Source organism: Nerophis lumbriciformis, linkage group LG17, assembly GCF_033978685.3.
Source record: "Nerophis lumbriciformis linkage group LG17, RoL_Nlum_v2.1, whole genome shotgun sequence".
NCBI classification, from domain to species: domain Eukaryota; kingdom Metazoa; phylum Chordata; class Actinopteri; order Syngnathiformes; family Syngnathidae; genus Nerophis; species Nerophis lumbriciformis.
The window spans coordinates 4185001-4212500 of NC_084564.2; the positions used below are offsets into that span (position 1 = coordinate 4185001).

The 27500-nt window shown below is 30.3% G+C and overlaps 2 protein-coding genes across 2 annotated transcripts in view; one reads left to right on the top strand and one right to left on the bottom strand.

The window, feature by feature from the left end:
* The window catches only part of LOC133614376 (nesprin-2), a 47608-nt gene extending 45625 nt beyond the window's left edge, over nt 1–1983 (bottom strand). The window contains exon 1 of the mRNA XM_061972276.1: nt 1909–1983. The gene's annotated coding sequence lies outside the window, so the exon portion shown is untranslated. The remainder of the gene's footprint in view (nt 1–1908) is intronic.
* Nucleotides 1984–11967: 9984 nt separating this feature from the next.
* Nucleotides 11968–27500, top strand: part of dharma — a 20445-nt gene continuing 4912 nt past the window's right edge. The window contains exons 1-2 of the mRNA XM_061973260.1: nt 11968–12265; nt 24126–24328. Of these exons, the coding sequence (XP_061829244.1) occupies nt 11968–12265; nt 24126–24328 (501 nt within the window). The remainder of the gene's footprint in view (nt 12266–24125; nt 24329–27500) is intronic.

Sequence of the window (27500 nt, forward strand, 5' to 3'; positions counted from 1 at the left end):
ATATTTAGAAAAAAACACACACATATATATATATATATATATATATATATATATATATATATATATATATATATATATATATATATATATATATTATTTTTTTCTTTCTTTTTTTTTTCTAAATATTCTGTTTGTTTTTATATATATATATAATGTTTTTTTCTAAATATTCAAAATTACAAAACTACAAAATTTTTTAGAATATTTAGAAAAAAACATATATATATATATATATATATATATATATATATATATATATATATATATGTTTTTTTCTAAATATTCTAAAAAATTTTGTAGTTTTGTAGAAAAAACATATATATATATATATATCTATATATATATATATATATATATATATATATATATATATACATATGTTTTTTTCTAATATTTTAAATTTTTTTGTAGTTTTGTAATTTTGCATATTTAGAAAAAACATATATATATATATAATGTTTTTTCTAAATATTCTGCATATATATAAATATATATATATATATATATGTTTTTTCTAAATATTCTGCATATATATATATATATATATATATATATATATATATATATATAAATAATGTTTTTTTCTAAATTACAAAAGTACACTTTTTTTTAGAATATTTAGAAAAAAACACACGCACACACATATATATATATATATATATATATATATATATATATATATATATAAATAATGTTTTTTTCTAAATTACAAAAGTACACTTTTTTTTTAGAATATTTAGAAAAAAACACACACACACATATATATATATATATATATATATATATATATATATATTTAAAAAAATAAAAAATAAAATTAAAAAATATATATATATGTCTTTTTCTAAATATTCAAATTTTTTTGTACTAAATTAAGCCTTTTTTTCCTACGCTTTGAACCCTGCGTTAACACTACTGTAATATTGATATGTTTAGTTCTTTTAGCTAGTTTTATGCTTGGAAAGGCTTAATTTAGTAACATTTTTTGTAGAAAAAAACACATTATATATATATATATATATATATATATATATATATATATATATGTTTTTTTATATATATATATCTGATTTAGCAGATATACACTTCAGTGTCATATGTTTTGGTATTTCACTAACGCTAACTGTAAAGCATGTTAGCATAATTCCGTTAGCTTTTAAAAAAAAATCTCATTCTGCTTATACATTTTGTTACTTTACGCCATACAGCCAGCATGCTAACTATTTTTTTTCGTTTACAATATTGTACTGATTTTCAAGATAAAAACTACCAAAATGGTCTTTATTGCCCCTGGCTTACACCAATAATGTCCAATGCGCGGCCGACGGCCATTTTTTTAACTGACCCTCGTCTTATTGTAAAACATAAAGTGACTTTATTATTAACGGGATGAGATGTGGATGTTTTTTTTTATTGACGTACATCGGATGGCTTTTGCCGTCTTTAATCCACAAAATGTCATTAAAATTCTGCATGTTGGTCATAGCTTGCTTACTGTCGCTTGACCAGCAGAGTGACACCTGTCATGGTAACTATGGCAACGCAGGGTCTCACACACACACACACACACAGCTCCTTCTAAAGGTCCTGACCTGGGGAAACACGGCCGTGACACACTCACACAAACCGGTTTTTGAGTGGCGTCAATAATGGCCCTTAACGTGTACTTAAGGCGACACAAACGGGCGACGTCGGGCTCAGGTGACCAGGAAAGTAAACAAACGAAGCAGGACGCTAACCTTCGACCTTTAACGAGGGGCTCGGTTGTAATCAAGGAGCGGGTGATGGCCTTACCTGCCGACAGGTGACGTCATGGGCGGTGAACTGCTTTAAAAAACCGCACAGCCGAGAGAAAGACGTTGGGTGTGCACAGTGCCTGAGCCACACTGAAGGTAACATGAACCTTACCTGCTGCAGGTTGTCTGCTGGCCACGCCCCCCGCCCACAACCTGACACGCCCCCCCCCCCATCGCACACCTGAAACTGCTCACGAGTCAACTTGACCTAGTTAGCCTCGCACACATTTTTGCCACCCGCCGTTTGCTGTTTGGCGACACAAACACACATGCCATGTTTTAATAGCTGACTCAGCAAAATAAATCATCACCGCATACGTTTCAGTCGTGTACTTGACAACAAATAAGTCTACTATAAAATACCACGAGGGGATAATGTAATGGCGGACATATGCAACTTTCAGTTTCCTCTTACATTAGTTCAGTGGTTCTCAACCTTTTTTTGTCATCCCCCACTTTGGACAAGGGACAGTTTTCAAGCCCCACCTGCCCCCATCGCCCCAACAGAGCGCTAATGCCAAGCTTTAACATTTTCAAATTTATTGAACATCAAGTTGTATACATTCGAACTCAATAACATAAAATAACATTAAGTTCAATAATAAATAAAATAAATGTGCAGCTGTGGTATAACTTGCATCAAGTTCAATAATAAATAAAATAACTTCCATCAAGTTCAATAATAAATAAAACAAAAGTGTTATAACTTGCATCAAGTTCAATAATAAATCAAAAAAAGTGTTATAACTTGCATCAAGTTCAATAATAAATCAAATAAAAGTGTTATAACTTGCATCACGTTCAATAATAAATCAAAAAAACTGTTATAACTTGCATCAAGTTCAATAATAAATCAAAAAAAGTGTTATAACTTGCATCACGTTCAATAATAAATCAAAAAAAGTGTTATAACTTGCATCAAGTTCAATAATAAATCAAATAAAAGTGTTATAACTTGCATCAAGTTCAATAATAAATAAAAAAAAGTGTTATAACTTGCATCAAGTTCAATAATAAATCAAAAAAGTGTTATAACTTGCATCAAGTTCAATAATAAATCAAAAAGTGTTATAACTTGCATCACGTTCAATAATAAATCAAAAAAAGTGTTATAACTTGCATCACGTTCAATAATAAATCAAAAAAGTGTTATAACTTGCATCACGTTCAATAATAAATCAAAAAACTGTTATAACTTGCATCAAGTTCAATAATAAATCAAAAAAAGTGTTATAACTTGCATCACGTTCAATAATAAATCAAAAAAAGTGTTATAACTTGCATCAAGTTCAATAATAAATCAAATAAAAGTGTTATAACTTGCATCACGTTCAATAATAAATCAAAAAAACTGTTATAACTTGCATCAAGTTCAATAATAAATCAAAAAAAGTGTTATAACTTGCATCACGTTCAATAATAAATCAAAAAAAGTGTTATAACTTGCATCAAGTTCAATAATAAATCAAATAAAAGTGTTATAACTTGCATCAAGTTCAATAATAAATAAAAAAAAGTGTTATAACTTGCATCAAGTTCAATAATAAATCAAAAAAGTGTTATAACTTGCATCAAGTTCAATAATAAATCAAAAAGTGTTATAACTTGCATCACGTTCAATAATAAATCCAAAAAAGTGTTATAACTTGCATCAAGTTCAATAATAAATCAAATAACTTGCATCAAGTTCAATAATAAATCAAAAAAAGTGTTATAACTTGCATCAAGTTCAATAATAAATAAAACAAAAGTGTTATAACTTGCATCAAGTTCAATTAAAAAAAAAAGTGTTATAACTTGCATTAAGTTCAATAATAAATCAAATAAAAGTGTTATAACTTGCATCAAGTTCAATAATAAATCAAATAACTTGCATCAAGTTCAATAATAAATCAAAAAAAGTGTTATAACTTGCATCAAGTTCAATAATAAATAAAACAAAAGTGTTATAACTTGCATCAAGTTCAATTAAAAAAAAAGTGTTATAACTTGCATCAAGTTCAATAATAAATCAAATAAAAGTGTTATAACTTGCATCAAGTTCAATAATAAATCAAATAACTTGCATCAAGTTCAATAATAAATCAAAAAAAGTGTTATAACTTGCATCAAGTTCAATAATAAATAAAACAAAAGTGTTATAACTTGCATCAAGTTCAATAATAAATAAAACAAAAGTGTTATAACTTGCATCAAGTTCAATAATAAGTCAAAAAAAGTGTTATAACTTGCATCAAGTTCAATAATAAATCAAATAACTTGCATCAAGTTCAATAATAAATACAATAAAAGTGCCACTTTGCAATCTTTGCAACAAAAAAAAAGGAGGAGCTATGCATTTGGCAAGACAGGGCAAGTGACAGCACTTTCCCCCAGGAGAGCCACCTTGCTTCACTGTGAAACAGCACGGCTGTATGATCAGCTCCCATTTCCTCACACAGTGCAGAGAACAGTCGCGCTTTCAGTGGTCGTGTTTTGATCAAATTTACCGCGCTCACAACATCTGTTAAAACCTCATTGAGTTCGGGGCTGAGCTGCCTTGACGCGAGTGCTTCCCGGTGAATGACACAGTGTGTGCCCGTCAGATTTTTGTTTCTCTGCAGGCGCTGGCTCTGGCTCGACGACTTTTGAGGTGCGAGTCACAAATGTATATATTTGTGTAATTGTGATCCACACATTAGCCTGCTACCCATCCGCGCGAAAGTTTGTTCCGCTTAGCCCCGCCCCCATTAGTTACTGTTGCTATGTCTGTCAAACTTTCGCTCGTACCGAGAAATATAAAGCCTACAGTAAAAATAAGTACCGGTAATTTCCATTTATTTATATAGCGGATTTCACAGACAGAATCACAAAGTGATTTACAGTGTGTATAGAAAATGAAAGCTTAGTAAAAAAAATAATCTAAGAATATAATAATAAAAAAAAAAAAAGTTTAAAGTGAAATTTCCTCCCGTTCCTCGCGCCCCACCTGTCATGTCTCTATTCCCCACCAGTGGGGCGCGCCCCACACTTTGAGAAACGCTGCATTAGTTGATGGTAAGGAAACAAAAAGTGAGGAGTTTGGACATCAGCGACCAGATCAGCACCTCATTTGCATATTTGTAAGTCATTATGTTTGTTTACTCTGGGACGCCCTGCCTTGGTTATTGATTATTATCTGGCTCTAATAACTTAGCGGGCATACACACATACACACACACACACACTGTGACCCATCACCTCTTTCAGGAGCGCTCAAACCTTCCTTTGTGGTGTAAAAGTGACCAATGACACGTCCATTGTCCTCCTGTCAGCCAATAATAGTCCTATTGTTCTCCCAGTCAGCCAATCACAACGTCCCCTGCCCACTAAATGACCAATCAGCTTGGAGATACTCTTTTTGAACCCCCATCTGCTGCTCCATTGAACCCCCTACCATCTCTTTTGTTCAAGTGTGTGTGTGTGTGTGTGTGTGTGTGTGTGTGTGTGTGTGTGTGTGTGTGTGTGTGTGTGTGTGTGTGTGTCTGACAAGAGCGAGGGTGTTCATACTTTTTATACAATATTTCTGAACAACAAATTATGTTTTTAATAGCCATCCATCCATCCATTTTCTACCGCTTGTCCCTTACGTGGTCGCGGGGGGTGCTGGAGCCTATCCCAGCTGCATTCGGGCGGAAGGCGGTGTACACCCTGGACAAGTCGCCAGGGCCAACACAGATAGACAGACAACATTCACACACTAAGGACCATTTAATGTTGCCAATCAGCCTATCCCCAATATATTTATATATGATATGTTATAATATGATATATATTTATATGCATGTTTTTTTTATAAGAGGCGAAAGCCATATATATATGTATGTATATATATATATATATATATATATATATATATATATATATATATATATATATATATATATATATATATATATATATATATATATATATATTCTTTTTTTTAATTATATATTTTTGAAGTGCAATGTGTATAGTGTTTTTTTAGTCTCTTACAAAATTATATATTTGCATTTATATATATATATATATATATATATATATATATATTTGAAGTGCAATGTGTATTGTATTTTTTAATCTCTTACAAATTATATATATATACATATGTATATATATAATTTGTAAAAGATGAAAAAATACTAAAACAAAATAAAAAATAAAAATAAATAAATAAATAAAATAAATAAATAATAAAATAAAATAAATTTAAAAAAATTATATATATGCATCTATATATATATATATATATATATATATATATATATATTTGAAGTGCAATGTGTATTGTATTTTTTAATCCCTTACAAATTATATATATATACATATGTATATATATATATAATTTGTAAAAGATTAAAAAATACTAAAACAAAAAAAATAATAATAAATAAATAAATAATAAAATAAAATAAATTAAAAAAATTATTTACATGCATTTATATATATATATATATATATATTTGAAGTGCAATGTGTATTGTATTTTTTAATCTCTTACAAATGATATATATATACATATGTATGTATATATATATATAATTTGTAAAAGATTAAAAAATACAATACACATTGCACTTCAAATATATATATATATATATATATATATATATATATATATATATATATATATATATATATATATATATATATATATACACATGCATATACATAATTTTGTAAGAGACTAAAAAACACTATACACATTGCACTTCAAAAAAATATATAATAATTTAAAAAAGAATATATATATATATATATATATATATATGTATGTGTGGGGAAAAAATCACAAGACTACTTCATCTCTACAGGCCTGTTTCATGAGGGGTTCCCTCAATCATCAGGAGATTTTAATGGGAGCATTCACATACCATGGTTTATATAGGGCACAGAGTGGGTGGGTACAGGCTGGCGTAGGGGCGTGGTGATTGGCTCATGTGTTAGCTAGGAGGTGTTTCCGTCTGTGGCGGCATGCTGATACAATTTCGCTGCGCTTGTTGAGGGATGACAGGTCTGGACGGTATATAATAAACAGTTTCTCTTTCAAGCATAGGTTGCATCTTTTATTACCACTATTGTAAGGTGTGCTGGATGCAAGAATTTGCCATGTTATTGAATATTCAACATTATTGTCTTTATATATATATATATATATATATATATATATATATATATATATATATATATATATATATATATATAGTGTGTGTGTGTGTGTTTTCTGAATATTCTGCACTTGTTTGTCCTAAATTTAAAACTATCTAAATAAAGTAAACATCAATATTACAGTAGTGTTGGCCACTAGAGGGCACCAAATCAACCAGAGTGACTGTTCAGTATCGTGGCCACTGATTGGCTCAGCCTCAGAAAGCATTGTATTGAATTAAAGGAGTGTAAAGTTGACTAAATGTCTAGACAGATTTCATGATGTTGTTTTTAAAAGGTCGTAAACAGTTTTTTTTATCCTCTAGATATGAAATTATCTTTTTTTTTAATGATGAATAATTCCTACTACACAGAAATGAAGGAAGTGAGAGGGATCCTAAGACGTGTGGAACATAAAACAAGAACCAAAGGTGTGAGCATTTACTGACAAAAAGAAACAGATAGGAAATAAGAATACGTGATAATAAATTATCGTTTATTGTTTCTATACTAAAGAAGAGGAGAGAGAAAAATGTATTTATTTAGATAACATTTATTTATCTCAGTCATGTCCAATTAACAGCAATAAACCCTTGTATATTTTAAAGACGTGTCTTATTATGGGTTATTAGTATCAACATTTCCATTGTTTTCTTTACATTGTGCCTTTGCAAGATTGTGATAATTCGGTTCTAGACAGATGTTAATGGTTTGCATGTAAGCATGTTAATGCTGGCTTTTTTACCATTTCTTTCAGATATAATACACCTCACAGTCATATACTGGAGGCATGCTAACTTTCAAATATTTTTGAAAGTATACACCTTAAAGTCATACATTTTTGCTACCGTGCTAACTGTTAACATTTCAGTCCGGCTTTTGATTATTCACACGCCAGAATCCTGAGACTTTGAAGTTTGTTTGTGTTGAAAAGACAATGACTGCGGTCTGTAGAGCCCCCTGGCGGTCAGACGGGAGACATGCAGGTGCTGAAAGTAGGTCATGACGTAAATGACGCAACCATAAACAAGATGAAGATTAACCACAGCTTGTTCGTCATCAATATTCATCAAGTCCGTCTTAGTCTTTTGATCTTTGTGTAAAATAGTGACGTCATCTCGACGTCAACATTGAACACGTGTGTGCTTTTTATAACGAGTCATTTCATGTCGGGGCATCAAAGGGATTTAAAACGCTGATTGATAGGTCGATACTATTGATCCCCAATCTCTATACACTCAACTTGTTCCTTTTCATGTTTAATTAGTTTATTTGCAAGCAATGAATGAATGACTTTGTACTAAAACATGACTTGTTTTGTATCTTGTTTGTATTTTTCATGTCTTTATCAATAATTACGTAATGTTGAAGAGTTTACCCCCCGTGCACTTTGGGTTTAATATTTAATTTTAATTTTAATATATATATATATTCTAAAGAATGATTGACTATATTTACTATAATAAACATGTGTGATGATAGATTAGTCATTCTGCACGAAATAGCGAACATAAAGGTAAAAAAAAGGGTTACCAAAATACCACAAAAAAATAATTAAATGGGCCTAGAAAATCTGTCAAAGAGCAGCTTCTGCAGAGATAAAGGACAATAAACGATTACATTGTGTGAAAACGTAACATAAAATGTAAAAAAGCGTGTATATGAATAAATAAGTAAGTAAATGTTGGAGTATTTATTGACAGAAACGAATAATAATACAATTAAATGAGAGTTGGGTTTGTTGTAGTTTGGCGACATCTGCTGGAGTTTTGCGGTCACTGCACTCCCTACACTACATATATATTCTAAATAATGATTTACTATATTTAAATAAATAAATAAATTCTGCACGAACCAGCGAACATAAAGGCAAAAAAGGGTTACCAAAATACCACCAAAAAACATTAAATGGGCCAAGAAAAACTGTCAAAGAGCGGCTTCTGCAGAGATAAAGGAAAATAAACGATTAAAGGGTGTTGAAACGTAACATAAAGGTAAAAGGTAAAAAAAAAAAAAAAAAAATTTAAAAAAAAAGCGTCTATATGAATAAATAAATAAGTAAATGTTGGCGTATTTATTGACAGAAACGAATAATAATAAAATCAGATGAGAGTTGGGTTTGTTGTAGTTTGGCGACATCTGCTGGAGTTTTACGGTCACTGCACTCACTACACTACATATATATTCTAAATCAAATCAAATCAACTTTATTTATAAAGAGAATGATTGACTATATTTACTATAATAAACATGTGTGATGATATATTAGTCATTTTTCACGAACTAGCGAACATAAAGGCAAAAAAGGGTTACCAAAATACCACCAAAAAAAATTAAATGGGCCAAGAAAAACTGTCAAAGAGCAGCTTCTGCAGAGATAAAGGACAATAAACGATTAAAGGGTGTTAAAACATAACATAAAAGGTAAAAAAAAAATTTTTTAAAAAGCGTGTATATGAATAAATAAATAAGTAAATGTTGGAGTATTTATTGACAGAAACGAATAATAATAAAATAAAATGAGAGTTGGGTTTGTTGTAGTTTGGCGACATCTGCTGGAGTTTTACGGTCACTGCACTCACTACACTACATATATATTCTAAAGAATGATTTACTATATTTACCAGAGGTGGGACCAAGTCATTGTTTTGCAAGTCACAAGTAAGTCTCAAGTCTTTGCCCTCAAGTCCGAGTCAAGTCCCGAGTCAAGACAGGCAAGCCCCGAGTCAAGTCCAAAGTCAAGACTGGAAAGTCTCAAGTCAAGTCCTAAGTCCTGCATTTTGAGTTTCGAGTCCTTTCAAGTCCTTTTAACCACAGACTAATATATTAACACAGATTGTGTATGCTTTTCAAACGCTGTATTTATTTATTAAAACAAGTGCATTTTAAATTGCAGGAAAGAAAATTGTGCTGACATTGCACTTTATAATAGCACTATTAACCAGTCATTTTAAACATTAACTCATTCCTTTACAGAACAAACACATTGAAAAATAAAGTGCAAATGTACTTATTTGTACAAAAGTGTTAACATTGAAAAAACATGACATATACGTGAACATAACAAAAAAGTTGTACTTTTTATATGTCAGGGCCCTATGCTGCATTGCATTTGCAAAAGACCAAATCAGCCAAGAGTCTGTCAGTCATTTGTGCACAATGGGGGCGTAGTATGATGCCACCATGGCTGAAAACTCGCTCCACTGGAGCACTGGAGGCAGGCACTGCCAAGACTCTCATGGCCACTCGGAACAGTGAAGGAAGAGTCTTCATGTTCAATGCCCAGAACAAAAGGGGGAGAGAGTTGTTTTGGGTTGGTGCACTACTTGTAAGTGTATCTTGTGTTTTTTATGTTGATTTAATTAAAAAAAGGAAAGAAAAAAAAAGATTTCTTGTGCGGCCCGATACCAATCGATCCACGGACCAGTACGGGGCCGCGGCCCGGTGGTTGGGGACCACTGAGGTAAACAACCAACAGTATGTCAGAAAGCTAGCTAAAACGGTACACATATTCATAATATAGTATACATTTTAACTGACCTTTATTTTACTATTTTTGTCTTTTTTTAGGTGGCTAAAATACGCGGTGCTGCTGACCGCCGTCTAACGTTACGTGTGATATATTGACTAACGTAACCCTGCTTAAAAAAAATCACTGAACAAAAAGTATGAATAAGGTAGTGAACTGCAACAGATTCCCGTGTTTGCAATAACGTTATAACGTTAGCAGTGAGTTTACAGCCTCACTGATTTAACTACACAGCAAATAAAAGTCACGTTACTTAGCCAATAAACGTTATCTTACATTCAAAACTTACCCTTCTTTGTGCAACTTCAAATGCCGGACGAAGTTGGAAGTTGTTGCCTCTCCATCAGTAATTTTCGAACCGCATGTGTTGCATACTGCAAACCGTTTTGTGTTGACCACCTCGTAATTTTTATACCCAAACAAAATTATTTTAGGTATCATTTTCTGTTCACTGGCATGTGGTTTGGACATGTCTTCTTCGTTGGTTGTCCTGCAATTTGATTGGATGAATGCTGTGTGATGAAAACAAAGTGGATCTAATTTGATTGGCTGTTGTACTGAGAGCACACCAGCTGACACACGCAACGCTGATAGACAAGTACACAATGAAAAATACGGAGCTCTCCCGAATAACTTTTTCATCTTTGGGTTTTGGGGAAAGTAGCAAGTCATGTCAAGTCATGTCAATTCAAAAGGCTCAAGTCCAAGTGAAGTCACAAGTCATTGATGTTAAAGTCTAAGTCGAGTTGCAAGTCTGTTTACATTTTGTCAAGTCGAGTCTAAAGTCATCAAATTCATGACTCGAGTCTGACTCGAGTCCAAGTCATGTGACTCGAGTCCACACCTCTGATATTTACTATAATAAACATGTGTGGTGATAGATTAGTCATTCTGCACGAACTAGCGAACATAAAGGCAAAAAAGTGTTACCAAAATACCACCAAAAACAATGAAATGGGCCAAGAAACACTGTCAAAGAGTGGCTTCTGCAGAGATAAAGGAAAATAAACGATTAAAGGGTGTTAAAACGTAACATAAAAGGTAAAAAATAAAAAAATAAAAAAAATAAAAAAAAGCGTGTATATGAATAAATAAATAAGTAAATGTTGGAGTATTTATTGACAGAAACTAATAATACAATTAAATGAGAGTTGGGTTTGTTGTAGTTTGGCGACATCTGCTGGAGTTTTGTGGTCACTACACGGTCACTCCTGTCATTTGGATGACGCTATGTTCTGATTCAGTGAGTGTAACACTGCAATTAACGCTCAAAGTCTTCATGTTTTAACATCATTTTATTCCGACACGACGAACAATTGCAGTGAAACCAACAGTTGTGTTTCCGGTGAAAGATTTGACGAAGAGTGACTATCGATATGTGCGAGTTGAAAAGCGGCTGATTAGCATATCAAACATCTTCCAGGTGTTTGATGGCGGCACTCCTCGTCTTTAAAGATGGACTCCAGCTTCCTTTGTTGAAGTGTGGAAGTCACCATGGAGCAGAGCAAAGTGTCGGACTTCAGCATCGCGCGGATTCTTTCCTCGGAACTCGGACGCCACAAACCCGCCCGACCTCGCTTCGCGCCGGACCTGCGTGACGTCACCCGTTTCGGATTCTGCGTGGACGTCACACAGGTGAAGTCAGCGGTTCCGGTGCCGGTACCGGCTTGTTTGCAGTACTTCGGACGGACGTTCCAGCCCTACCGAGTCGGCTTGCAGTGCACAGACGCGTCCTCATCCGGCATCGACCAGAACCCAAATATGCGCGTTTCCTTCTGGCCCGACTCAGCAGGTACCTTTTCCACCCAACTCCACGTCTTTCACGCAGTTTAAACTAAAGATCCCCCCCCATCCCACCCTAAACCCAGTTGGTACTTTAACATGCACGAAGACAATTATCATTATTGCATGAATTAGGTTAAAAACTGTTTTTAAACAAAAACATGATGGTTTTAATCATTTTTTTTGACTTACCCCCTAAATAATTTGGTTTTGTTTAGAAAATAAAAAGTTATATTAAAATTGAAATCATTATAAAGACCAATGTCTTGAAAAAATATATCACTCTTGAATCACGACTGTAGTTAATACTATGATCAATGTTCATTAAAAACTAAATGTGAGATATAAATAATAATTGTTTGTAGTATATAATTGGTGCAAAGGTGTAACATGTGTACAAGGATATTTCACATACCTTTACTGTGTATATCAGGGGTGCTCACACTTTTTCTGCAGGCGAGCTACTTTTCAATTGATCAAGTCGTGGGGATCTACCTCATTCATATATATCATTTATATTTACTTATTTATGAAACATATGTTTTTGTTAACAAGTTAAAGGTGTTTAATGATAATGCAAGCATGTTTAACACATATAGTTAATATTGTTAATAAATTAAAGGTGTTTAATGAAAATACAAGTTTGTTTAATACATATAGTTACCAACTTATAGCTTTTATGTGATTAACTCTTGTAGTTTTTGTTATTAACTTATGTTTTTATGTTATTAAATATCCAACATTTTTGTTACTATTACATTTTTACGTTATTAACCATATAGTTTTTATGTTATTAACTACATACTTTTGTTATTAAATAGCTGACATGTTTGTTACTATTATCGTTTTTATGTTGTTAACTATTATAAACTTTATGTTATTAACTATTACAGTTTTTATGTTACTAACTTAGTTTTTGTTATTAACTTATACTTTTTATATTATTAACTTATAGTTTTTATGTTATTAACTATTATAGATTTTATCCTATTAAGAACCCATATAGTTGTTATGTTATTAACTTTTCTAGTTTTTATGTTAACTATTATCGTTTTTTATTCTATCAACTATTAAAGTTTTATTATTAACTATTAAAGTTTTTATGTTATTAACTATTCAAGTTTTTATGTTATCAACTATTATAGTTTTTATGTTATTAACTATTATAGTTTTTATGATATTAACTGTCAAACTTTTGTTATTAAATAGCTGACATGTTTGTTACTATTATAATTTTTATGTTATTAACTATTATAAACTTTATGTTATTAACTATTATAAACTTTATGTTATTAACTATTATAGTTTTTATGTTACTAACTTATAGTTTTTGTTATTAACTTATAGTTTTTATATCATAAACTTATAGTTTTTATGTTATTAACTACATACTTTTGTTATTAAATAGCTGACATGTTTGTTACTATTATAATTTTTATGTTATTAACTATTATAAACTTTATGTTATTAACTATTACAGTTTTTATGTTACTAACTTAGTTTTTGTTATTAACTTATACTTTTTATATTATTAACTTATAGTTTTTATGTTATTAACTATTATAGATTTTTATCCTATTAAGAACCCATATAGTTGTTATGTTATTAACTTTTTTAGTTTTTATGTTAACTATTATCGTTACAAGTTTGTTTAATACATATAGTTAATATTGTTAACAAGTTAAAGGTGATTAATGATAATACAAGCATGTTTAACACATATAGTTAATATTGTTAAGTTAAAGGTGTTTAAAGATAATGCAAGCATGTTTAACACATAGTTAATATTGTTAACAAGTTAAAGGTGTTTAAAGATAATACAAGCATGTTTAACACATATAGTTAATATTGTTAACAAGTTAAAGGTGTTTAAAGATAATACAAGCATGTTTAACACATATAGTTAATATTGTTAATAAGTTAAAGGTGTTTAAAGATAATACAAGCATGTTTAAAACATATAGTTAATATTGTTAATAAGTTAAAAATGTTTAGAGATAATACAAGCATGTTTAACACATATAGATTCCTTTCTTTCATGAAGACAAGAATATAAGTTGGTGTATTACCTGATTGTGATGACTTGCATTGATTGGAATCAGACAGTGGTGATGATAACGTCTGCATTTTCAAATGGAGGAGAAAAAAAGTCCTCCTTTCTGTCCAATACCACATGAAAGTGGTTGGTTTTTGGCATCTTATTTGTCCAGCTTCCGTACTCCTTTGTATACACTTTACAAGAAATACATTGTCGGCAAACTCCGTAGCTTGCTAGCTTGTGCACGCCAGCTTTCTGAGACTCTTATTTTGGTAGCGCAGGCAGGATGAAGCAGCGCTTTTATTGTGCAACTGTGCAGTCGGTCTTTGGAGTTTTGACGACAGGTACGGCGCCAGAGTCTGTTGAAATAAAGTGTTTCTCGCCTTCCAGTCGGTAATTTTAATGAGCTGGCAGCAGCCAGCGTCATCTCAGAAGACCCTCGGGTGCCGTGAATGTCAATCAAGTGACAAAAGTGACGTCATAGTGAAGATTTATGATCGCTCATTTTTAGGACTATTTTTTTAATGCCTGGCTGGTGATCGACTGACACACCCTCCGAGATCGACCGGTAGCTCGCGATGGAGATAATGAGCACCCCTGGTGTATATCATTGACCTCTGTTTATGTTGTGTATAATGTGTACTTATAATATGTTGTACAAAGGACATTTCATCATTTTAGGAAGTTCATCTTGTACTTGACATTGTTTATAGTCTAGGCACAATAAGTGTTGAACTTCAGCCTAAACCCATTCGGTCTGCAACATTTTCATTTTCAATCTATGAATGTACAACTGTTGTTGACCATTGACCGAAGAAGAAGAATAAACTACACCAGGGGTGCTCATTACGTCGATCGCGATCTACCGGTCGATCGCGGAGGGTGTGTCAGTCCAGCCAGGCATTAAAAAAATAGTCCTAAAAATGAGCGATCATAAAGCTTCACTATGACGTCACTTTTGTCACTTGATTGACATTCACGGCACCCGAGGGTCTTCTGAGATGACGCTGGCTGCTGCCAACTCATTAAAATGACCGACTGGAAGGCGATAAACGCTTTATTTCAACAGACTCTGGCGCCGTACCTGTCGTCAAAACTCCAAAGACCGACTGCACAGTTGCACAATAAAAGCGCTGCTTCATCCTGCCTGCGCTACCAAAATAAGAGTCTCAGAAAGCTGGCGTGCACAAGCTAGCAAGCTACGGAGTTTGCCAACAATGTATTTCTTGTAAAGTGTATACAAAGGAGTACGGAAGCTGGACAAATAAGATGCCAAAAACCAACCACTTTCATGTGGTATTGGACAGAAACGAGGACTTTTTTTCTCCTCCATTTGAAAATGCGGACGTTATCATCACCACTGTCTGATTCCAATCAATGCAAGTCATCACAATCAGGTAATACACCAACTTATATTCTTGTCTTCATGAAAGAAAGGAATCTATATGTGTTAAACATGCTTGTTTTATCTTTAACCACCTTTAAGTTGTTAACAATATTAACTATATGTGTTAAACATGCTTGTTTTATCTTTAACCACCTTTAAGTTGTTAACAATATTAACTATTTGTGTTAAACATGCTTGTATTATTTTTAACCACCTTTAACTTGTTAACAATATTAACTACCGTATTTTCCGCACCATAAGGCGCCCTGGGTTATAAGCCGCGCCTTCAATGAACGGCATATTTCAAAACTTTTTCCACCTATAAGCCGCCCCGTGTTGTAAGCCGCATCTAACTGCGCTAAAGGAATGTCAAAAAAACAGTCAGATAGGTCAGTCAAACTTTAATAATATATTAAAAACCAGCGTGATGTGGGCGCGCATGGAGTCGTATATCAACATGGACGGAGCTGCGTGAAAAAAGCCACCCGGCCTCTTCGCGTAAACTTACCTTAACCACTCGCTCATCTTTTCTTCATCCATCCATCCCTTCGAGTTAGCTTTTATGATGACGCCGGCTGGAAAGGTCTCTTTTGGCAAGGTCTTCCTTTTGAATATCACCATGGGTGGAAGTTTCTGGCCATTAGCATGGCAAGCTAGAACCACAGTGAAGGATGACTTCTCATTCCCTGTGGTGCGAATATTCACCGTACGTGCTCCCGTTGTATCCACAGTGCGGTTCACAGGAATATCAAAAGTCAGTGGAACCTCGTCCATGTTGATAATGTTCTCTGGCCGGATCTTTTTTTCAGCTATCTTGTTTTTACAATATGCACGGAAAGTAGCCAGCTTTTCTTGAAAGTCTTTAGGCAGTTGCTGTGAAATAGTAGTCCGTGTGCGGATGGAGAGATTGCGTCTTTTCATGAACCGGATCCCTGTCGCTTAGTAGGAGCCATTTTGTGGTCTTTACAGATGTAAACACACAAAGGAAATGAAACGTAATATCCGCGCGCTTTTTCTTCTTCTACGCGGGCGGGTGGTTGCTTACAGTAGAAGAAGAAGCGCTTCCTGTTCTATGGGGGCGGGTGCTTACCTTGGCGGTTGCTTGCGTAGAAGAAGAAGCACTTCCTCTTCTACGGGGAAAAAAGATGGCGGCTGTTTACCGTAGTTGCGAGACCGAAACTTTATGAAAATGAATCTTAATATTAATCCATATATAAAGCGCACCGGGTTATAAGCCGCACTGTCAGCTTTTGAGTAAATTTGTGGTTTTTAGGTGCGGCTAATAGTGCGGAAAATACGGTATATGTGTTAAACATGCTTGCATTATCTTTAAACACCTTCAACTTGTTAACAATATTAACTATATGTATTAAACATACTTGTATTATCATTAAACACCTTTAATGTATTAACAATATTAACTATATGTGTTAAACATGCTTGCATTATCTTTAAACACCTTTAACTTGTTAACAGAAACATATATTTCATAAATAAGTAAATATAAATGATATATATGAATGAGGTAGATCCCCACGACTTGATCAATTGAAAAGTAGCTCGCCTGCAGAAAAAGTGTGAGCACCCCTGAACTAAACTAATAAACTATATAACCTGTCACCATTCACTTAAATATGATTTTAAATATTTACTTCTATGTATATTTATATTTACTACTATAATAATACACCATTCATTATGATTATATTATTATTAATGCAACTACTGGGAGTTAAAGTAATCATTTATGATTTGATTTCTACATGTGTGGCTTGTGCAGCCCTTTGAGACACTTGTGATTAAGGGCTATATAAATAAACTTTGATTGATTGACTGAAAAGACTTCCTTGTGGTCTACATAACATGTAATGGTGGTTCTTTGCTCAAAAATGTTGCATAGATGATGTTTTACGGACCACAAGCCGCTTTCCTGTTTGTGGGCGCCATTATTTACGTGCCTCCACTACGACTGCGTCTTCTCCAGGTCGACCGTGTTGTCGTTTTTAGCTCGTCCATAGCGAGTCTACTGACGGATATGACTTCAAACTATACGTTACTTTGTGTTAGGCGGAGGATGCACGTACATGTACGAGCCAGTCTGCCCCACAACAAGAGGATAGAGGAGAGCCCTTTGGGTAAATGTATCCCATACACGGATAATCGTCACAGGACCGCGTAACCTCCAAATAACTTGTTTGAAGGAAGGCAAGATTGTTTTATAAACATGTCCGCCATGCCTCTATGGATCGATTTTCTATTGTTCAGACCCAAAATACACAAAAACAGGTACCAAAAGGTAAGAAAAGTTGGTTTTGCATGATAAGTCCCCTTGAAGTCTCCTCCTGTCTTCAAAACCCAGGAACGCCTCCGTTTCTAACTTCAATCGAGGGTCCTTGAACGCACCACAGCTGTGGGCAAATGTGATACTTGTACGAACCCCGTTTCCATATGAGTTGGGAAATTGTGTTGGATGTAAATATAAACGGAATACAATGATTTGCAAATCATTGTATTCCGTTTATATTTACATATAATATTTAAAAAAAATGTATGATAGTTAATAACAAAAGTCTGACAGTTAATATCATAAAAACTATAATAGTTGATAACATAAAAACTTGAATAGTTAATAACGTAAAAACGATAATAGTTAACATAAAAACTAGAACAGTTAATAACATAACAACTATAAGGGTTCTTAATAAGATAAAATCTATAATAGTTAATAACATAAAAACTATAAGTTAATAATAACAAAAACTATAAGTTAGTAACATAAAAACTATAATAGTTAATAACATAAAGCTTATAATAGTTAATAACATAAAATTTATAATAGTTAATAAAACCATAATTATAATATTAACAAACATGTCAGCTATTTAATAACAAAGGTCTGACAGTTAATATCATCAAAACTATAATAGTTAATAACATAAAAACTATAATAGTTGATAACATAAAAACTTGAATAGTTCATAACATAAAAACTTAAATAGTTAATAATAAAACTTTAATAGTTGATAAAATAAAAAACGATCTTTGAGAAGTGTTGTACTAGTGATAAAGATCTTTTTAGAAGATCTGAAGGGGGAATTGTCGGAGGCAGATATTTACATATATCCGTATTTAAGTGTTACTTCTTTATTTTCATAATCATATTACAAAAACACATTGTATTCCGTTTATATTTACATATAATATTAATAAAAATGTATGATAGTTAATAACAAACGTCTGACAGTTACTATCATAAAAACTATAATAGTTAATAATATAAAAACTATAATAGTTGATAACATAAAAACTTGAATAGTTAATAACGTAAAAACGATAATAGTTAACATAAAAACTAGAACAGTTAATAACATAACAACTATAAGGGTTCTTAATAAGATAAAATCTATAATAGTTAATAACATAAAAACTATAAGTTAATAATATAAAAACTATAAGTTAATAACAAAAACTATAAGTTAGTAACATAAAAACTATAATAGTTAATAACATAAAGTTTATAATAGTTAATAACATAACATTTATAATAGTTAATAACATAAAAATGATAATAGTAACAAACATGTCAGCTATTTAATAACAAAAGTCTGACAGTTCATATCATAAAAACTATAATAGTTAATAACATAAAAACTATAATAGTTGATAACATAAAAACTTGAATAGTTCATAACATAAAAACTTAAATAGTTAATAATAAAACTTTAATAGTTGATCAAATAAAAAACGATATTTTAGAAGTGTTGTACTAGTGATAAAGATCTTTTTAGAAGATCTGAAGGGGGAATTGTCGGAGGCAGATATTTACATATATCCGTATTTAAGTGTTACTTCTTTATTTTCATAATCATATTACAAAAACACTAGCTGTTTTGTAATATGATTATGAAAATAAAGAAGAGGCAGATATTTACATATATCCGTATTTTAGTGTTACTTCTTTATTTTCATAATCATATTACAAAAACACTAGCTGTTTTGTAATATGATTATGAAAATAAAGAAGTAACACTTAAATAAGGATACATGTAAATATCTGCCTCCGACACAGTTAATATCATAAAAACTATAATAGTTAATAACATAAAAACTATAATAGTTGATAACATAAAAACTTGAATAGTTAATAACATAAAAACTTAAATAGTTAATAATAAAACTTTAATAGTTGATCAAATAAAAAACGATAATAGTTAACATAAAAACTAGAAAAGTTAATAACATAACAACTATAAGGGTTCTTAATAGGATACAATCTATAATAGTTAATAACATAAAAACTATAAGTTAATAATATAAAAACTATAAGTTAATAACAAAAACTATAAGTTAGTAACATAAAAACTATAATAGTTAATAACATAAAGTTTATAATAGTTAATAACATAAAAATTATAATAGTTAATAACATAAAAATTATAATAGTAACAAACATGTCAGCTATTTAATAACAAAAGTCTGACAGTTAATATCATAAAAACTATAATAGTTAATAACATAAAAACTATAATAGTTGATAGCATAAAAACTTGAATAGTTAATAACATAAAAACTTAAATAGTTAATAATAAAACTTTAATAGTTGATAAAATAAAAAACGATATTTTAGAAGTGTTGTACTAGTGATAAAGATCTTTTTAGAAGATCTGAAGGGGGAATTGTCGGAGGCAGATATTTACATATATCCGTATTTAAGTGTTACTTCTTTATTTTCATAATAATATTACAAAAACACATTGTATTCCATTTATATTTACATATAATATTAATAAAAATGTATGATAGTTAATAACAAAAGTCTGACAGTTAATATCATAAAAACTATAATAGTTAATAATATAAAAACTATAATAGTTGATAACATAAAAACTTGAATAGTTAATAACGTAAAAACGATAATAGTTAACATAAAAACTAGAACAGTTAATAACATAACAACTATAAGGGTTCTTAATAAGATAAAATCTATAATAGTTAATAACATAAAAACTATAAGTTAATAATATAAAAACTATAAGTTAATAACAAAAACTATAAGTTAGTAACATAAAAACTATAATAGTTAATAACATAAAGTTTATAATAGTTAATAACATAACATTTATAATAGTTAATAACATAAAAATGATAATAGTAACAAACATGTCAGCTATTTAATAACAAAAGTCTGACAGTTAATATCATCAAAACTATAATAGTTAATAACATAAAATCTATAATAGTTGATAACATAAAAACTTGAATAGTTAATAACATAAAAACTTAAATAGTTAATAATAAAACTTTAATAGTTGATAAAATAAAAAACGATATTTTAAAAGTGTTGTACTAGTGATAAAGATCTTTTTAGAAGATCTGAAGGGGGAATTGTTGGAGGCAGATATTTACATATATCCGTATTTAAGTGTTACTTCTTTATTTTCATAATCATATTACAAAAACACTAGCTGTTTTGTAATATGATTATGAAAATAAAGAAGTAACACTTAAATAAGGATACATGTAAATATCTGCCTCCGACACAGTTAATATCATAAAATCTATAATAGTTGATAACATAAAAACTTGAATAGTTAATAACATAAAAACTTTAATAGTTAATAATACAACTTTAATAGTTGATAAAATAAAAAAACGATAATAGTTAACACAAAAACTAGAATAGTTAATAACATAACAACTATATGGGTTCTTAATAGGATAAAATCTATAATAGTTAATAACATAAAAACTATAAGTTAATAATATAAAAAGTATAAGTTAATAACGAAAACTGTAAGTTAGTAACATAAAAACTGTAATAGTTAATAACATAAAGTTCATAATAGTTAATAACATAAAGTTTATAATAGTTAACAACATAAAATGATAATAGTAACAAACATGTCAGCTATTTAATAACAAAAGTATGTAGTTAATAATATAAAAACTATAAGTTAATAACAAAAACTATAAGTTAGTAACATAAAAACTATAATAGTTAATCACATACATTTTATAATAGTTAATAACATAAAATGTATAATAGTTAATAACATAAAAATTATAATAGTAACAAACATGTCAGCTATTTAATAACAAAAGTCTGACAGTTAATATCATAAAAACTATAATAGTTAATAACATAAAAACTATAACAGTTGATAACATAAAAACTTGAATAGTTAATAACATAAAAACTTAAATAGTTAATAATAAAACTTTAATAGTTGATAAAATAAAAAACGATATTTTAGAAGTGTTGTACTAGTGATAAAGATCTTTTTAGAAGATCTGAAGGGGGAATTGTCGGAGGCAGATATTTACATATATCCGTATTTAAGTGTTACTTCTTTATTTTCATAATCATATTACAAAAACACATTGTATTCCGTTTATATTTACATATAATATTAATAAAAATGTATGATAGTTAATAACAAAAGTCTGACAGTTAATATCATAAAAACTATAATAGTTAATAATATAAAAACTATAATAGTTGATAACATAAAAACTTGAATAGTTAATAACGTAAAAACGATAATAGTTAACATAAAAACTAGAACAGTTAATAACATAACAACTATAAGGGTTCTTAATAAGATAAAATCTATAATAGTTAATAACATAAAAACTATAAGTTAATAATATAAAAACTATAAGTTAATAACAAAAACTATAAGTTAGTAACATAAAAACTATAATAGTTAATAACATAAAGTTTATAATAGTTAATAACATAACATTTATAATAGTTAATAACATAAAAATGATAATAGTAACAAACATGTCAGCTATTTAATAACAAAAGTCTGACAGTTAATATCATCAAAACTATAATAGTTAACATAAAATCTATAATAGTTGATAACATAAAAACTTGAATAGTTAATAACATAAAAACTTAAATAGTTAATAATAAAACTTTAATAGTTGATAAAATAAAAAACGATATTTTAGAAGTGTTGTACTAGTGATAAAGATCTTTTTAGAAGATCTGAAGGGGGAATTGTCGGAGGCAGATATTTACATATATCCGTATTTAAGTGTTACTTCTTTATTTTCATAATCATATTACAAAAACACTAGCTGTTTTGTAATATGATTATGAAAATAAAGAAGTAACACTTAAATAAGGATACATGTAAATATCTGCCTCCGACACAGTTAATATCATAAAAACTATAATAGTTAATAACATAAAATCTATAATAGTTGATAACATAAAAACTTGAATAGTTAATAACATAAAAACTTAAATAGTTAATAATAAAACTTTAATAGTTGATAAAATAAAAAACCATAATAGTTAACATAAAAACTAGAAAAGTTAATAACATAACAACTATATGGGTTCTTAATAGGATAAAATCTATATTAGTTAATAACATAAAAACTATAAGTTAATAATATAAAAAGTATAAGTTAATAACAAAAACTGTAAGTTAGTAACATAAAAACTGTAATAGTTAATAACATAAAGTTTATAATAGTTAATAACATAAAGTTTATAATAGTTAACAACATAAAAACTATAATAGTAACAAACATGTCAGCTATTTAATAACAAAAGTATGTAGTTAATAACATAAAAACTATAATGGTTAATAACGTAAAAATGTAATAGTAACAAAAATGTTGGATATTTAATAACATAAAAACATATAAGTTAATAACAAAAATTACAAGAGTTAATCACATAAAAGCTATAAGTTAATAACACAAAACTATAGTTGATAACATAAATCAATAAAAGTTAATAACACAAAAACAATAATAGTTTATAACATAAAAATTATAATAGTAACAAAAATGTATGACCGTTAATAACATAAAAGTATGTAGTTAATATCATAAAAACTATAATAGTTAATAAAGTAAAGATTATAATAGTTATTGACATACAAACTATAATAGCTAATAACATAAAAACTATAATAGTAACAAAAACGTCTGATAGTTATAACAACATAAAGGTATGTAGTTAATAACATAAATACAATGATTTGCAAATCATTGTATTCCGTTTACATTTACATCCAACACAATTTCCCAACGCATATGGAAACGGGGTTTGTACATAACTTTCCCCTATTTCCACCCACAATAAATGTATTATATTATGATCTTTTGGCGATGTCACTTCATTCTTGTTCCACAATGTTGAGGTGAAGGCTTAAAGGTGAGTTTTGATGACATTATGATGTCTGTGTTCCGAGTTAGATCCAGCTGGAACGAACCATTTTGTGCTTTTGATTGTCTATTCTTAGACATTCTTGAATATATTATATTTATATTATTGTTTATTTGGTAATAACATTTAGAACATATTTTTTTATCACATACATATTAAAAATAGCAGAAAAAATAAATCTTCAAACTTGACAAAAACCCAGGGTCAGTCTGAAACGTAACCGTATTGTATGTGTCCTCTTCCCTGTGCAGATGCGTTCTCTGGTTACCATGGCTACCGCCCTGCAGGACCAGCTGCGGGCCGGCTGCCGCGCCAGAAGGCCCGGCTGAGGACCGTCTTCACGGAGCGTCAGACCAAACACCTGGAGAGCCTGTTCTCCAGCAGTGACTACCCCACAGTAGAGGTGCGGGCGCAAGTGGCCGAGAGGCTGGGCCTCAGCGAGGAGACCGTCCGGGTGAGTCCTAAAGTCTTTACGTCCTCAAGGACATCCTTTGTGGCCCCTAGTCAGTCTTTTATATGACCAGGGACTAGGGCTGCAGCTAACGATTATTTTTCTATCGATTAATCTATAGATTATTTTTTCGATTAATCGGTTAATCTATAGATTATTTTTTTCGATTAATCTATAGATTATTTTTCCTTTTACCGATTTTTTTTTTAATTTAAAATGAAGAGGAAAAAATAAATGTAGGCCAGTTTTTTCAAAAGGCATGGCTTTTATTTACAAAAAAAAAAAGTATGGCCACTCAGTCAACATTGACAACAACATGACAAAATATTCTGTAACAATGTAAACATTTAAAACTTTTAACATTTAACAAAATTAAAAGTAGCTTATTTGCTTTTTAATGTGCAAATATAAAAGTAAACATCCAGTGCAAATCTTAATATTCTGGAATAGTATAAGCATTTCAAAAGTAAAAGTATTGCTTATTTTGCTTTAAAATGTGCAAAAATTAAGATAAACATCCAATACAAAAAAGTGCAAAATGGAAATATTCTGTAACAAGTGTAAACATTTCAACAAAAGTAAAAGTATTGCTTATTTGCTAAAATGTGCAAAAATAAAGCTAAACATCCAATACAAAAAAGTGTACAGTGTAAACATTTCAACAAAAGTAAAAGTATTGCTTATTTTGCTTAATAACACAACAATGATAGTATGATTAAAGTGAAAGTTAATTGTTGGTTTGTACATAGTATATGTAACTGTTAATGTTGTAAAAGGTATTTGCACAACTAATTAACGTTAGCGTTTGTGACACGTCTTGTGCCGTGGGGTTCTTTCAGGACCGACAGACTGAACGCCAGACGGCTTTGCCAGGTTTACAATCTTTTAATTTCACACAAAGTCTTTTCTCTTCCAACTGCGCGGATCGCGCACCTGGGCACGATTGCGGCGTCGCTCCCGGCGCGCCCCGCCTCGCCGCTCGCTCGCCGCCGCCGCCTCTCCACAGCGTTAAAGAGGAGCGCGTCTTTGTAAACACTGAACAGGCACGCCAAACGCGCCTCTCAGAGCGAAACGGTGCTTTAGTTTATGAATTTACAACGCAGATACAAATGACACATTCATGTTTTTGTGTAATAATGACAACGTATACGCACGCGGACGATTGACTTGTTGATGGTGATGGCAAGAACGCTGTCGGGGGTTTTCTTTTCAAATGTTCGTTCATAGCCGTTGTGCTGCTATGATAGGCCATTTCCGCTCGACACAGTGTGCATACAACAACATTATTAGGCCGTTTATTGAAATACTCCCACACTTTTGACGACTTTTGGCGTGCTTTTTTCCCCTCGCTCGCATCGTCTGCTTTGCGCTCCGCCATGACAGTAAAGTAGTGTGACGTAAATATGCGACGCGCCGACGCACAAAAACGGCGTTGACGTATTTACGTAACCGATGACGTCGATTACGTCGACGCGTCGTTTCAGCCTTACCAGGGACCAAAGGGCTGACTGCAGTCTGTGCCGTTATGGTTTTGAAGTTGTTGTAAAATACATTTTCTGACTCATGATGTCATCAAGCCCCCCAATCTCCCCAAACTTGTCCCATTGGATGGTGCTGCAAATGTTTTTGTCTAACTATTATAGTTTTATTGTTATTCAAACTATTATTTTTTTAATGTTATAAACTATTATAGTTTGTATGTTATTAACCATCATACATTTTTGTCATGAACTATTATAGTTTTAATGTTATTCACTATTGTAGTTTTAATGTTATTCAAACTATTATTTTTTTTAATGTTATAAACTATTATAGTTTTTAATGTTATAAACTATCATACATTTTTGTCATGAACTATTATAGTTTAAATGTTAACCATCATACTTTTTGTTATTAACTGTTGTAGTTTTTACGTTATTAACTATTATAGTTTTTGTGTTATAACATTTTACAGATTTTATGTTATTATTAACCATTATAGTTATGTTATTAACTATTATAGTTTTTATGTTATTAACCTTTATGTTGTTATAACTATCAGACATTTTTGTTACTATTATAGTTTTTATGTTATTAGCTATTATAGTTTGTATGTCAATAACTATTATAATTTTTACTTTATTAACTATTATAGTTTTTATGATATTAACTACATACTTTTATGTTATTAGCGGTCATACATTTTTGTTACTATTATAATTTTTACGTTATAAACTATTATTGTTTTTGTGTTATTAAATTTTATAGATTTATGTTATCAACTATAGTTTTTTGTTATTAATTTATAGCTTTTATGTGATTAACTCTTGTAATTTTTGTTATTAACTTATATGTTTTTATGTTATTAAATATCCAACATTTTTGTTATTATTACATTTTTACGTTATTAATCATTATAGTTTTTATGTTATTAACTACATACTTTTGTAATTAAATAGCTGACATGTTTGTTACTATTATAATTTTTATGTTATTAACTATTATAAACTTTATGTTATTAACTATTATAAACTTTATGTTATTAACTATTACAGTTTTTATGTTACTAACTTACAGTTTTTGTTATTAACTTATACTTTTTATATTATTAACTTATAGTTTTTATGTTATTAACTATTAGAGATTTTATCCTATTAAGAACCCTTATAGTTGTTATGTTATTAACTATTCTAGTTTTTGTGTTAACTATTATCGTTTTTTATTTGATCAACTATTAAAGTTGTATTATTAACTATTAAAGTTTTTATGTTATTAACTATTCAAGTTTTTATGTTATCAACTATTATAGTTTTTATGTTATTAACTATTATAGTTTTTATGATATTAACTGTGTCGGAGGCAGATATTTACATGGATCCTTATTTAAGTGTTACTTCTTTATTTTCATAATCATATTACAAAACAGCTAGTGTTTTTGTAATATGATTATGAAAATAAAGAAGTAACACTTAAATACGGATATATGTAAATATCTGCCTCCGACAATTCCCCCTTCAGATCTTCTAAAAAGATCTTTATCACTAGTACAACACTTCTAAAATACGCCCCTCTTTGAGCAAGCTAGTAGAAAAATAAAAGCATAGTTACATGGGAGATAAACGGATGGAATCTATGTCAGTGTCGCTGATCTAAAATATGGAAACCTTCTCTTCTATAAAGTCTCTCTCCCTCCCAC